This window comes from Symphodus melops (assembly GCF_947650265.1).
Source record: "Symphodus melops genome assembly, chromosome: 15".
Taxonomy (NCBI): Eukaryota; Metazoa; Chordata; class Actinopteri; order Labriformes; family Labridae; genus Symphodus; species Symphodus melops.
Window position 1 is genome coordinate 9,660,423 of NC_136705.1, and position 15,451 is coordinate 9,675,873.

The 15,451-nt window shown below is 39.1% G+C and overlaps 1 protein-coding gene across 1 annotated transcript in view; it reads left to right on the forward strand.

Annotated features, from left to right (window-relative positions):
- epas1b (endothelial PAS domain protein 1b) overlaps positions 1-15,451 on the forward strand; it is a 50,759-nt gene that overhangs the window by 16,503 nt on the left and 18,805 nt on the right. Inside the window, exons 2-4 of the mRNA XM_079362629.1 lie at positions 9,038-9,228; positions 14,158-14,309; positions 15,137-15,224. Of these exons, the coding sequence (XP_079218755.1) occupies positions 9,038-9,228; positions 14,158-14,309; positions 15,137-15,224 (431 nt within the window). The remainder of the gene's footprint in view (positions 1-9,037; positions 9,229-14,157; positions 14,310-15,136; positions 15,225-15,451) is intronic.

Below are 15,451 nucleotides of genomic sequence, written 5' to 3' on the forward strand. Positions count from 1 at the left end.
TGTGTGTGCGTATGTGTGAGTCTTCTGGCCCCATATCTGCTGACTAGCCTTGTGGCTGTGTCTGCGGTGGTTTCGAGTGACAGCCTTATTTCTATCACTTAACTGTCAGAATGTCAAATATGTCTGCTACCTGTCCCCATCCAGTCATCTTATAAATAGTTTTCCAGTTTCACGTTGTATTCATTTCCCTATGAAATGAGATGCAGTAGTAGTATAAAAATCAATTTAACATTACTTTAAAAAAAGGAGCTGGACACCAACTCTTCTTCATGTGTAGATAAACAACCACAACAGCACCTTGACGACTAGTGGCTGCTAACACAGAGGCTGCAGTCGGCCTGCAGGTGGACCTCAGAGATCCTTGTAGGGCTTGCAATATTTGTGTAAGTGCAGCAGGATCAAAATAGCTTTCACCTCGCATCTGCCCAACTCAGGTTTCTATTCTCACAGGTTTAAAAGCAGCATCAAGATGTGCCGGTGAATCAGAGCAGAACAAAGATTGCTATCTGTGCTTTTACGTCAGTGTACTGGCAAGAACAGGTATCTGAGGTGTAACTCAGAGGGATGTCTTCATCTTTAAATTTGCTTCATCTGATTTCAAAGTCAAAGGTAGATATAGGGCTACTGTTTGAGGCCAACTATATCAGCATGAAGAGAAAAGCATCTATATAAAGCTATTTTTATTTTGTCGGTGCGGAGCGTCATTAGTCACTACAGGTGACTAATGACTCTGTGCCTTAATAATGTCTTAAGTCAGTTTTTCAGGCTTGGTAGGTTTGAACTTTGGCTTGGGGCAGTGAGAGAATCCAGGAGGAGCAGCCGTGTGTGTGTGTGTGTGTGTGTGTGAGAGAGAGAGAGAGTGTGTGAGAGAGAGAGTGTGTGACCTTTTTAATCATCACAAGAAACTGTTGTGAAGGGCTGGGTGTACATCTATCATACATCATCTAATTGGCTGCAGTTTGCAGCTTTGTTTGTGAGAAAGGTATTTTCAAAGGTTTATTTCGGAGCTTTTTATGCTTTTATTTTAGAGATTCAGAAATCAGGGAGAGAGAGCAAGAGAGTGGGGAACAACATGCAGTAAAGGAGCCACAGGCCGGACCCAAAACCAAAACTGCCTGCCTCCATACATGGCACGCACTAACAACTATTACTTACAACTACTACTTTTAAAATGAATTAGTAAAAGCACAATGTAAACTAGAGCTTAGCCCAATGATCAACCGGCTGATAATATTAGCATAGCGACATTAGCATATCCAGTAAATGTGGGTATCGGCTCATGCTATCGCATATACACTGGTATAGTAATGACGTATTTTTGTAGGCCAACCTGAAAAAATGGCACCAGTGGTTCCTACGTAAATTTGTCTGTGGGATTTTTGCATTGGATTTTGGATCATTGCAGGAAATAAACTCTGTGTCAAACACACGTTTCTGATGTGTTGCTGTTTTGTTCAGCGGGATAATCTTTACAGATGAACATCATTTATATGAAGGTTGAAGAGTTAATGCAGCTGAGAGAAGTAAAAAGCTAACGTTATGCGCTAGCGAACTACACCACGGTCGATTTATAATGACGTCACGACCGTTGCGATCTAATCAGTGGATTTGACAAGATAGCTAAACGTTAGCTTAATAAGTTGTTTATTAACCTAATATTTGCAAGAGCACTGAAAAACATGACTAGAGGCTGTAAGGAGGATTAGGGAGAGAGTTCCTGGCGTGATGACGTTTAATGTCTGTGACAACCACTGTAGTTTCAGTTAGCTACTCGTTCGCAACCGCCGTTTAAAGTTCGCGTAAAAACTTTAAAAGTCACAAGTGGGGTCTTAGGTAACGTAGTTTTTCTCGTTTAACAAAACGTCAACATCTCTTCAGCTTGAGTTAACCACAGACCTTATTTCAGGCGTCTAAACACAAACCCATTCAAAATCCCCATTGACTTTTAGAGTTAGAAACCCATGGCGCTAAAATGCTAACTCACTTCCTGGTTTTAGGACTCAAAACTACACCAGTCTATATGTGCTGATATTACACTTATTCACGAGTCAAATAGCATTTCAATAGGAGGATTGTTGTATTACACTGCATTTGAGGGATCAACGCACGGACATAAGAAAGAAAACAGCAGACAATTGTTATTTAATTTTTTTTCTCTCCACAATATCATCATCAGTCCCAAATGTATAGTCAGTAAAAGTTATTCAAATGTCAGTTTATAATCTGCGATCAAACAATGACTGTAATGAGTCCGCTCATTGTCTTTCTTCCCACAGGATAACTGGAACACAAACTGTTGTAGCGTTTGGTTATCTGGTGGATTTTGCACAAAGCAGATTAAAAAAAAACGCACAAAGTTAGAATAGAATGGAGTCGTAGCCAAGATGAATGTGATAAAGATGTATGTTTTTTTGAGAGCATTGGCTAGACCTACATCCAAAACTAAACACTTTGTTAACTGATGATGCCAGGAAGAGACTCTCCCATATTTTACTGGCTGACGCTGACACTTTGTTTTTAATCAAAACATATTGGGGATTTTTTTCTGCAATCTTTAATTTTTTCACAATTTGGCACCGGATTTCCTTTTTATGCATTTTTGCATTTATTCCTCTCTATAACTATAGATGCATTGATCCACTTGATGAATCCAATACAGATACATGTACCGATAACTATACTGATTCCAATATATGATATATATATATATATATATATATATATATATATCCAACGTTTAAGTTTTTTGAAAGAAGGAAAAGAACGAAAAGCTCAAGCCTCTCTGTTACCGGGAGGGACCGGGATTGAATAATTATTTGATGAGGTCACATTGCAGGTCCCTGCAGCTCAGCTTTAAAATGGCTTATATTGTCTGATCAACATGTAAATTGAAAGGACTAATGTATGAATATCTAATCTATACATCGCTCAACAGTGAATGGGAGAGAATGGAGTTAAGGAGACAGAATGGGGTAATAACCATAGACAGTATGGGAATTTTCCAGGAGAGCGGCAGTAATTTAACACCCTACATAGGCACATAGTAAAAGTGTTAAAGTGAATGCACTTCCTGCCCTTTGACCACTGGTGTGTGTGCGTGAGGACATCAGAAGGCTTGGGGCCTCGTTGAAGCGCTGTGACTCTTATTGTCTCATATCCTGATATAGTCTGCAGGGACCTGCAGCAACAATAGTACCAGACTATCAAAGAGTGGAGTGGCACACACGCACAGACACACACATACACGCGCACGGACACAGATACAGTAGCGACAGAAGTGAGCCGTTCCAGTTGACTTGACGTGATGGAGGGGGTGAGTGTTTAATGAGGGGTTTGGGTGGTTGTTAGTCGGGTTAATGAGTTTTTGAGGAATCAGGGACACACGCTGATGCAGTCCACACTCGATAAGATAAAATAATGTTGTTTCTTTCCTTTTAGAATTAGATGTATGTTTATAGTCTCCCTTAAGTGTTTGATTGCATGATTGTGACATTTAGGTTTTTTAAATGTTAATTATTGAAGTTGCTGAAGATTTTCACACTTTTTTTTGTGCAAAAAGAATATTCAGCTTTCTGCAGAGCAAATTGTCTTCCCTCTTCACTGAGGCAAGAGTCATTGTTTTAGAACATTCTTGAAAACTTTAAATGTGTGAGTAAAGAAACCCTTCATCCCCCAGATGAAACAATTACAGGAATCCTCAGGTTTAAATCCTTTTTTTTATCAGGTTTGAAAATATTTCCAAAGAGAAAATCACTCCTATAAGAAGAGTTAAATATATAGAGTTAAATATGTTAAATATTTTTAAAAAACAAAAAGGAGTTGATCCTTTGAGGTGGAAGTAGATACAATTGTTTTATTGTTGGACTTTTATTAGCTTTTATTTTGATAGGACAGTCAGGGTACAGTAGGAAATAAGGGGAACAGAGAGAGTTGGGAATGACAAGAGAGAAAGGAGCTGTAGATTTGAGCCTTGGCCGCCCAGGACTAAAGGACTAAAGCCTCCGTACTGCTCGGCCATCTGCACCCTCAGTTAGATCATTCTTTTATTTATTTTGTCTATATTTTATGAAAACCAATAAGTTAGTAGACAATGTAGAGAGCTTGTTTACATCTTTATAGTTTAAGCTTGTACACCACAAACACACAACAAAGAGGCTCTTTCATCTTTTCACATTAAAATTCCTTCGCAGCAGCCTGTATGCTGCATGTTGCTATACTGTACTGTTCTGTGTAGATTACAGCGCCTTTAATCCCCCCTTTTACACTTATGCTGGATGTATATAGGATGCAATATGTCCAAACAGGCTCATGTTTTAATCATTATAGAGTTCACCTGTTGCTTTTCCCTAACACAACACAACACAGTCCTACAAGATGTGGTCTTCTAATGAACACTTGTAACACGTTTAGCAGAACCCCATTGAATTAAATGTTATTTAAAAGAGACAAGAAGGTTGTGAAAGAAAACAAGAGAACATGCTGCCTTTTTAGAACTGTGTCAGTGTGTGTGGTTGCATCAGAGGTGTAACTCAGATTTTATCGCCATAATGATGCAACATTTGTATACAAGACAGCACAAGATGATGCTCCCTCGTTCTGTGCTTAAATGTTAATTTGATCACACAAATTGTCTTTCCTTTATCAGGTATAATAAAACATTTCACTGTAGGCCTATATACACATACATATACTTCCTCAGTTTTCCCAGTCAACCAATCAGAGAGCGACTGAGCTTGATGGCGCTGCTTAGTCCAGTATTAGCCAGAGAAGAGTTCAATAGTCATGATGAACTTCAATTGAAACAAAAAGCTCAGATTAGGTTCATTTTAAGGATGCCCCGATACCGATACCAGTATTCAGCATCAGTCCGATACGCGGATACAACGGCACCGATACCAATATATGGTGGGCAGAAATTGAGCTATGAAATTGAGCGGGTAGATGGAGAGAAGCGAGATGTCAGCGGTGTGAAGATATTTCAGTTCACCGTTTGTTAAAGCTAGTAGCATGAGACAGTTACAGCCAACTTTGCAGCTAACGTTAGCAGCGTGAGACAGTTACAGCCAACTTTGCAGCTAAAGCGAGTGAAAAAAGTTAGGAGACAACCCGCGTGTGGTAAAAATAACAGAAGCTTATTGTCTTCTAAGTGTTTTGGAGGCGAAGTATGAGGTTTCCAGCCGTCATCACATCACAGACACATGTTTGCTACTACTCTTTTATCATCTTAAAAACTACGTTATTCCTCCATTTAAGTGGCATTAATAAGTACCGTAAATTCCGGACTATAAACCGCTACTTTTTTCTCACACTTCGAGCACTGCGGCTTCTACTCCGGTGCGGCTAATGCATGGATTTTTTATGGGGGACAATGAGCTTCTGCCGCAAAAACATTTGACTTCGTCACGTCGGATCTTAATATCAGTCATTTTGCGCTTCATGCACGCACCCTCATGATGGAAAACACACGGAGAAATACATATGATGCAGTTTTCAAGTTAAAGGCGATCGACCTGGCTGTCAAAGAAGCTAACAGAGCTGCTGCACGTTAAGATGACACTGACAGCGACAACAGAGACTGAGGAAGTGAGTAATGAAGTCATTCTGAGGCAGTGAATGGATGGACTTTTTCTTGTGAAATATATTACGGTCATCTTTTTCATCAGCCGTGTTACAGACACCGTCGGCTAGGCTTCGTATTGTAACGGTTCATGTTGTAAAGTCAGTAGTTGATAATGTGTTCATAATTCCGATTATGTGGAGAGTCAGTGAATGCACCAGCGAGAACGTGTTGAGTGGCTGTATGAGAGAACGCTGGGGGAGAGAGTTGGATTGTTACGGCAAGTTATGTGTTGCTCTCTGCTGTAAACGGCGTGGTCACGGCCGACAGTGATCGGGTTATTAAAAGTTATTATTTGAACGCTCTCGTCGTCCTTTAACGTCCGTACGGACGCTACAGTATTTGCGGATGTTACCGGTAGCCTACGTCTGTGTAAATAGCTCTTGTTATAGCGTGGACACCTGCGGCTTATAATCAAGTGCGGCTTATATATGTACAAATACATTTATTTACTTATTTTTAGCCGGTGCGGCTTATATCCAGGTGCGCTCAATAGTACGGAATTTACGGTACTCGTAAGGGTATCGGTGAGTACCCAAATGTAAGTACTTGTAGTTGTATTCAGTTTGCAAAAAAGGGATATCGGTGCATCTCTAGTTCATTTTGCTGTAACATTTGCAGATCACTTTTACATCTATTTGTTTTTTGTTTTGTTTTTTTATATTGAGTGATTTTAATTTTCTCAAAAGAACTTGGTCATCTCTAGTTTAGACCCTTTTTTCTTTTTTCTTTTTTTGCACTTGCACCCAAATCGTGTTTGCTACTTACAGGTAATTTTATCGGGATTTGTGATTTGATAAAATGTTTGTCTGTTTGCCGTCCTGTAGCAGCTTTTTGATCCCCTGTGATAAGCAGGACAGCCTCCTCGTTAAGTCAGCAGAGCCTCACATCATTCGTAGTGGTTTTTGAAGTTATCAACGTCACAGAGCCTGCAGACAGATCAGACGCTAAGAAGCTCTTTGTTCAGCCAGATGTCTTTAACCTTAATCTGATTTCATTCTCAGCTTGTGTTAAGACACAACGTGCTTGCTCTGATGCTGTGAAACACAGACTCATTTGAATGTGGAATACAAACTCTTTAATCCTCCTTGTGGGACTCGTGTTGTTTTTTTATGAGACCAGCGGTGACACTTGGAGGCACTCTATTAACACTTCCTAAATTTTATGTTGTGGTGACAGAATAAAGGCCTTCTGTAATGTCCGAGGTCCTTGGATATAAAAATATAGCAACAGCGGAAATATTAAAGATGTTTCTATCTTTGGGCTGATAACAGTTTTATTGTGCTGGGTGTAAATCACATTTCTGGTTTTCCTCTCACTTGAATGAATTTAACTCATCTCCCTGGGTAGAAAAAATGTGGCACTGTTGCAGTTAATCCTGAACAAGGTTTAGCATTGGTTGACACAGTTTTTGTTATTTCTGCAAAATTCAAAACGTTCTCACCAGTGGGTGCAGCATTTTTTAGACATTCAGGCGTGGAATCTCTTTCCTCTGAATTCCAGTCTAGACGCGACAATAACACACACATTTACCATAAAAATGAATAAGCTAACATGATCTCTGTGCTGTATGATGTTCCTCATGAAACAGATTAAACTGTGAATGTTTGTTCATAAAATATAAATAAAACATCTGTTGTCACAGGAATGTGACGATGAATTTTTGTGCTGCTGCTTTATAGCCAATTAACAGGCAGTTACCTCTGAGAAAATCACTCAAACAAACAAACAGCTTATAATGGTACATAATATTAAATTAGGAAATATTTGATTAAAGTAAAAGGTTGATTAATTAACTTGGCAACATTTGCTGGTTATATACCTCTTGCTACATTGCATGTTTAATGACCTCCTGAATATCTGAACTGCCTGTATGAACTTTGACCTCTAAATCTTACTCGCGTCATTTCAGAACGTAGGTGCCAGGAAAGGGACAAAACATTTTTTCAAAAGGATCCCTCAGAGTTCTGCAGGATGGTATTGTGTGGGTGTCAAACTGTTTTTAGACATGATTTTCTCAGTGTCATTTTAAGGGTTGCTGTTATAAATGTTAGAAAAACATGTCTATCTTCTAAAATGATGTTGGTCTGCAACAACAAAAATAATCCAGAGGAAATTAAAACAAATCACCAAGCTATGCAACCTGAGCTACTGTCCACTTTGAGCTTTGCTTTTAGAGACAAGTGTTTTTTTTATTGATTTAAAGCCTTTAAACCACACATGGAGCATCACTGCGGTTGCGCTCCAAACACAGAGTCAATGAAAATAAAGTCTTAGTTCAATCCAAATCAAAAAAAGAAAACAATTTTATATATATATTTTTTTTTTATTATTATTATTATTATTTTTTAAGTTATAAGGCTTAGAGTAATACAGTAGGCTGAAAAATATCAACATACATTTTGGTGTTATTTTGTAACATACAAATTTAAAAGTGTTTATTAAAATATAAGTAAATAAGCCAGTAACAGTTGCTCTACATCTATGTTTCTTATTGTATACAGTTTGTGGCTGTTAGTCAAATAGTGAGTATTTCTCTTTGTCCTATTTGTCTTTCTCTATCTTGTCTGTGGTGAAGTTAGATTTTTTTTTTTAAGTTTCTGTTGTTGTACAGACACTTGTTTCAGTGGGTACAGGAAAAGGCTTTAGTTACTGACGAGGTCGAGTGTTGTTGGCAATGTTAGCGCCCTCGATGTACTCTGGGCTGTTTGTTGTGGTCTTTCACATTTTCAGTTCTCTACACACACACACACACACACACACACACACACATACACACACACATTTGATGTGCTCACACTGCGCACATTTGAAATGCAAGTTATCATTCAGTTTGAATTTATGATTTTATTTAAGTTGAACTCAATTAAAGTCGGAAATCACTTGTCAAGATGATGCACATTATCACAAAGTTGATTTTTAGTTATCTCATGTTTTTTTTTCTTTTCCTGTGATATTCTGCCACAGTGTACTAGTGTACTTCATTTCCATACTCCATTACTTGCTTTTTTATATTTTTAGAATTTTTCCAGTGTGTTTTTTCCCTCCAGGTTAGTCGGCCAGTCCTATTAAAGTGTAGCCAAACTTTGCTAGCAGTCTTAGTGTGACTTGCAGAGAACACACATATTCCTGTTCTTTATTCTGGAACACTTCTTGTGTTTGGACTTCTGCAGTTAACTTCAGTTAAATTAACTGTGTGAAACTATTATGTAGCATTGGGTTCTTAATGCTGTCGTCTGACTCATGTCAATAGACAGGTACGATGAGTGCATTCATACAGGAATCATCTCAAGGATGTAAAAAAGCTCACTTTCCTGGACGGACTGATTTCAGCTAAATTATGAGATTTAAAAATCATAAAGTAACAAAAAAAAAAATTGCCTGAAGTTGTAACTGTTTTTTATGATTCTGCCCATACAGGAACAGCTCAGAGCGGCGTAAAGAGAAGTCTCGGGATGCAGCTCGCTGCAGGCGCAGCAAAGAGACCGAGGTTTTTTATGACCTCGCTCACCAGCTGCCTTTCCCCCATAGCGTCAGTGCTCACCTGGACAAGGCCTCCATCATGAGGCTGGCTATCAGCTTCCTTCGCACACGCAAGCTTCTCGCCACAGGTACGGACCAACTCACATGCACTTACATGCTGCAGACTGCTGATTTTAAATGTGCTGAGAGAGGGTACTGCAGGTGGATTTGTGTATTTGTGTGACTAATCTCTGATAAATTAAGAAGGTATTTGCTGCACCACCTTCTCATTTCTTTTCTTCTTCTTCCTCTTGTTTAAATTTAGAAGCCGAGGAAGCTTGACAAAGAGGCAGACCTATTGTTCTGACATTCCTTTGCTGCGAGATCAGGGAACATTAAACAGCTTCGGCAGCATCACATTGATCAACATAGGAACCAAGCAAACTAAAAGAGCAGTTTTCCAAGCGGTCAAAAACTGTTTTTATTTATTTTAGACTGTAAAATTCATTTTTTTTTAATCATTACACACTTAACCTGTCAGTATTTATATTCCTAACCATCAAGTTTAACCTTTTAGTTTTACTACTCTCCAGCTCTATACATCTTCCAGACTCCTTTGTCATATACTGTGGATAAAAACAGGTTTTCTAGTGTATCTGACATTTATTTTGTTTGCATTAAACCTTCTCCTATAATATTTCTGAGGCATTAAAAAGTAATTGACTGCTCAACAGGCCATTGTAATGACAAGCTGTGGGCAGAACAGGAAATCAGTTTGATTAATACAAGAGCTTAACCTTATCTGTAAATCTTTACACCACCACTTGACATTTGATTCTCCTCTTATTCACTCCTTATATAACTCCTGATGGCCTACTTGCTGTGTTTTTTATAAACTGCCTTCCATTGTTTGCTAGGGAAGCGGTAATGCAGACAATTAAAGCAACTTTAAACAACGGTAACAGCGTCTTCCTTTTTCTGTGTCATCAATCAGAAAGTCAATAATACGAAACTGCAGCCTCTCACTTCGCCTGCCTTGTGAAAGTAATGTGTGTAGTGTCGTCAGCTTCCCCTTCTTTGGCGGATGGTAATAGGATAGTAATTCGCTGGAGAGGGGTTTCCTTATCCCTTTGCAAGGACTCACAGGCACACACAAACGGAACCAAAGTATACTCAGACAAATACATTGCATGGAAGTTAATAACACAACATCGTAAAAAACGCAATTTACAAGCATGTATTGAACCATGGATGCTGTACCCAATTGTACCTGCAACTGCCAGTCCTTGCAATATTATATTTGAGAGTTGTTGCATTTCTAAACTAACACTGCTGTAAAAAACATGCTATGAATTAAGAATGCAACAGACAAACAGAACCTTTGTTAAAGGTTGATTAGGTTTACAGCTGCTTCAGTGGGCAGGAGAGGAAATTGAATACATTAATTTAGTATTTAAAATATAACAACATTTACCTTATTGAAATTCTGTTTTTACACTCTGATAATCATGCAACACACATGGGGGGAGGGTGCCTTGCTCAAGATTACCATGGCAGTGCTCAGGAAGTGGCCGGGCACCTGTCCAGCTACCAGACTAATTTCGTGATTTGGTCCACATCGGAAATGGCAACCCTCCGGTTCCCAACCCAAGTCCCTACGGACTTAGCTATGCGACCCCCAAATAACTATGATACTATGACTATGATAAATGTGAAACTTCGCTTCTGTGTACTGAAACATTCAACACATTACATTACGATGATGTTAGTCGTCAAAGGACTAAATTCCTATAATTCAAGATCAGTTTGCAAAGGTTAAAAAGGCTAAATAAGAAAGAATAAGTAGGAGAATAAATAAGTGATAGATAGGAAGAGTTAAGCAAGAGGACAGAATAAGGCTAATGACATGGTGTCAGAGAGTGCATAAGGAGGAGGAGTTAAGGTAATGAGGGTAGGAAAACAGTGGGGGAGGAGAAGACAGGGAGATCTGTGCGATGCGGCAGCAGATCGAGTGTTATCAAACCTGTGTGATTGCTCCGTGATGGAAGCACAGATTGTAGAGGAAGCAAGGAGCTCTGCCCATCGTTCAAGCTGTTGCTGGAATCACCCGCTGTAGCCATAACACCCGACTGCCGTGGCGCCAAACATGCAGGCCTACACACACGCACGACATGCACAACACTCTTCTGTGAACACAAACAGACTGTATATGCACCAAAAAGCACATATGCAAGCTGCTGTACAACTCAGTTATGTTATGTAACCTCACCCGGGACCAGAACAACAGTGATGTACAGATTAGGAGCTACTCAAGAGCAGGTTGGGCTGCTTTTTTTTCTTCCTTATATAACCTAGTTTTGAAAACATCTGTATTCTTAATAAAAGAAACTTCTTTGTCACAATACAGACAGCAATTTTTCACTTGTATTTTGGTATTTTAGAAAAAAAGTTCGTAACGAGTAGATAAAGCACGATTGAGGTTAAGGAAGACAACTATAAAAAGTAACAAGCGACAAATAACCTCTCATGTCTCTGTAGGAGGGACCCAGAGTCATAAGCAAACTTATAAGCTGACTTGTTGATGCTTTTGGTGTTGCGACAATAGATTATGCCACCTCTCTTTAGATATTGGGATGAGAGCTACGTCTGAAACTACAAACTACATACTGAAAATATACTGCATACTAACCTGACTGTTAGTGTGCTATTAGCAACATAAAATATGGGATAGACGATGTACTTCCGGTCCGAGCTCTGTTTGATGAGCAACAGCCAGCACGCTGGTCAGTCGTGTCTGAAACCACACATTACGATTTGTCTATGATATAGTCAAAATAAATATAATGGCATACTAACTCAACTCTTAGTAGCTGTTAACCTAAATCAATCTCAATTAGTCAACCACCAGCAGGTAAATCTGTGCCCATTGGGTAGATGTGTTTTCAGCAGATCCTCTAGTGTGACAAGATGTTGCAGTAAGACTGTCAAGTTTGGCTCTTTTAGATGGCAGTAAAACGAGCGTGCTGCTTCTTAAGCCTGATTTATACTTCTGTGTCACGTTGACGGAGGACCTTCAGCGTAGACCCGACGCCATCATTGTACATTTATAGTTCTATGTGACGCTAGGTAGGCAGTGGTGACGAAGGAAACATTTGCGGAGGTGGTCTGTTCGACAACTAAATCAATTGATCCTGAAAACGGGTGAATTTGACACACGATGAAAAAAATGCATCTTTGCTACTTTCAAATGTCAATTGGCTGATTTCTTCGACGTATACAGACTTTTAATATTTCCATTGTGAAAGCAGCTGGAAATGACGTTCTGAGCGGACCAATCACAGTCCTTGTTGGGATTTTTGGAGGTGCGCGTAGAGCCACTGCGTAGGGTCCGCATAGAGGTCCGCGTCGACGCCGTAGAAGTATAAATCTGGCTCAAAGAAAAACAAACAAAAAATGTCTTGATGGTCTGTCAAATTACGATGATAACTTCTGTAGCAACATACACAAATGCAGACAATTTAGAGTGTTGTCTTCATTTTCAAGTTAATAGGGAAAAGAAACACACACCAAACATACGAATTGCCAATTTCATACAGTCAAAAAACTTACTCTTTGCTCTGAACACAACTACGAATGTCTGTAACTCAACGAATTCTTTCAGTTTTAATAAACCTAGCCTATAAACAGTCTGTTGGTGTACTCTCTGTGGTGGACTGTATGAGTGATTTCTACCACTCTTTTCTGTAAAATAAATAATGGATTAATGTTTGCAAGATCCAACAGAAACTTAGTTTTGTTTAAAACAAAGATATTATATATTTATATACATAAATACATACATATCTATGTAGACATACATACATACATACATACATACATATTTAAATGAATAAAAATAAAACGAATCGCCAACAAATAATTGTGATAACATTTAGATTTCACTCAAGCATATTGTCCCAGCCCTCATGGCTACCAATACTCAAATAATCATTGTGGTCATTATCCAAGTGACACTACCTGCACACCTGCGCACGCATTGATGAAAAATGATGTCAGGTGCTTGATAAAGACAACAGTGAATTAAACATCTTATAGTTTGCCTCCTCAAGTCCACCGGGATTAACTTTTTAAGAAATGAATAAGAAAGGAACAAAAAGGCTTTGCTCTTCTGCCACTTAATTGTATCCATCGTTGCAGAACAAATGTCAGAGAGGAAATGATTATCAGACCAGCAGCTGTGTCCATCAAATGCTGTTTTCTGCAGCCTTTTTTTTTTTTTTTTTCCAAACAGGCCCGTTACGCAACTAAAGAAAAATAGAAAAGAAGAAAAGTGCAACTCAGTTCAAATGACTGGTAATCACAGCTAAGCATGTAGGCCAAAGGTGCTGCTGGACTTTGGACATGGCCCCAAGAGCCTCCCCCAGCTTCTTGTGGCACATAAGAAGGCTTCTGGTTCCCCTGGAGGTTAACGCTATTTGGGCTCAGCTCCAAACTGAAGCCCTAGGCCTTGATTAAGAACTGGACCTTCTTATCTCAGGGAAGCCCACTTGAAGAGTTGCAAGTACTCACGTCCCGACCGATTACTGGGCTTTGTTCAGCATGGCGCTGTTGTCAAAACACACACACACACACACACACACACACACACACACACAGACCCTCTGGTAGTGGGCACTCACAAGCCTTATGAGGGTATTAATAAGCAGTGCAGTGAGACATGGTAGATACACTAAAGTCTCTGTGTAAAAATGTTTGGATGCAGCACTGTACATGTTTGAACATAATTGCATCATGTGTAAGTCATGCTCTAAAAGCGGGCAGCTATTATAGCTGCTTGTGTGGATTTTGGTCTAATTTGTCAAGGGGGCCAGTATTAGGAGGGGTTGAATATGCAAGAAGAGGCTGCCCTGGTTTGTTTTGATGCTGAGCCAAAGCTTCAAGAAGAAAAATACAAGCCTAATGCCTGCACGCTATCAGAAACACATGAATTTGTGATAACAATAAGTTTAATTTGACTTTGGAGTGAGATAAATGAGCTATGACTGTAACACACCTTGTCTTTCTGTTCCTCTCTCCAGGCTCTAGCAGCAGCGGTGGTGACATTGAGGAGGACATTCAGATGGACAGGCTATACCTGAAGTCTTTGGAGGGATTTGTCACTGTGGTAACATCTGAAGGCGACATGATATTCCTGTCTGAGAACATCAACAAATTCTTGGGACTCACACAGGTAAACAACCATATGAGCAATGATTAGAGTAAAGGTTGGTATTGATTGCTTGAAAGTTGAATTTTTAATAAACTTGATCAACTTGCAGAAAAACAGCCACAACTTTTTAACTTTCCAATATGAAAGCAATCAATCTGGTCACTTTTCCAGAGTACATTAAGAAACAGCAGCTCACAAAAGATGTTGTACAGTACAGTTAAGGTGACATATTTACAACTTTGAAATACACAAGTACAGATGATGAAAATTAATAATTATAATGTCATTCAATCAAACACAATTCACTCTGCATCATCCAAATAAATATTAAGAACAAAAATAGAAGAAATGAAACCAGTGGAGTAATAAAGTGTGGGAGTACATCAGACATAACTGAATCCAGGTAAGAAAAAAAGGGGGGGATTAAAAAGGATGTTTATAATGTTATTCAGGTTGAAAGTAAGGTTCAATTCAAGCTTAGTCAGCAGATTTTATTGATTGGATTTCACTTTTTTTTTAAAACAGCACAGAGGAGAAGATGGCTATGAATTGTCTTTGTCTGGTTGACTCTGCAGTGAGCGATTGGATGAGTTCCTGCTTGTTTTGTGTTAAAACAATAAACGTTTCTATAGGGGACATAGCAACCCAGGCACTGCTTGTTTCTTGTGTTGATCCAAAGCAAACTGTTGTTGCTCCTGCTGCACACAAACATGCCTCCCTTTGACAGTTTGTTTGGAGACCAACTGTTGCTGTAAAGCTTTGAAAAGACAGTCGTCTAGGAATCTGTTTTTTTCATGAAAGAATATTGTGTGTGTCCATTTTTTTATTGTACTGTTCTTGTGATTCAGGTGGACCTCACCGGTCACAGCATCTTTGACTTCACCCATCCGTGTGACCACGAGGAGATCAGAGAAAACCTTAGCCTGAAAACAGCTGGTCAGCATTATCCTCATTTCACACACCATCTTCTTTATTACTAACAATATTATTTATTCGGAAAATAATTAATATCATATGTCAGCCGGGGCTACTCTTTATTTAGAAATGTATATATACCTATTGTATTCCTTTAGGAAACCATAAACAGGCCGGCTGAGTGGTTCACATGGAAACTGCCTGTCACAGGATGTAATGTATCCAGTGTGTGTGAGAGTTACCCTGAA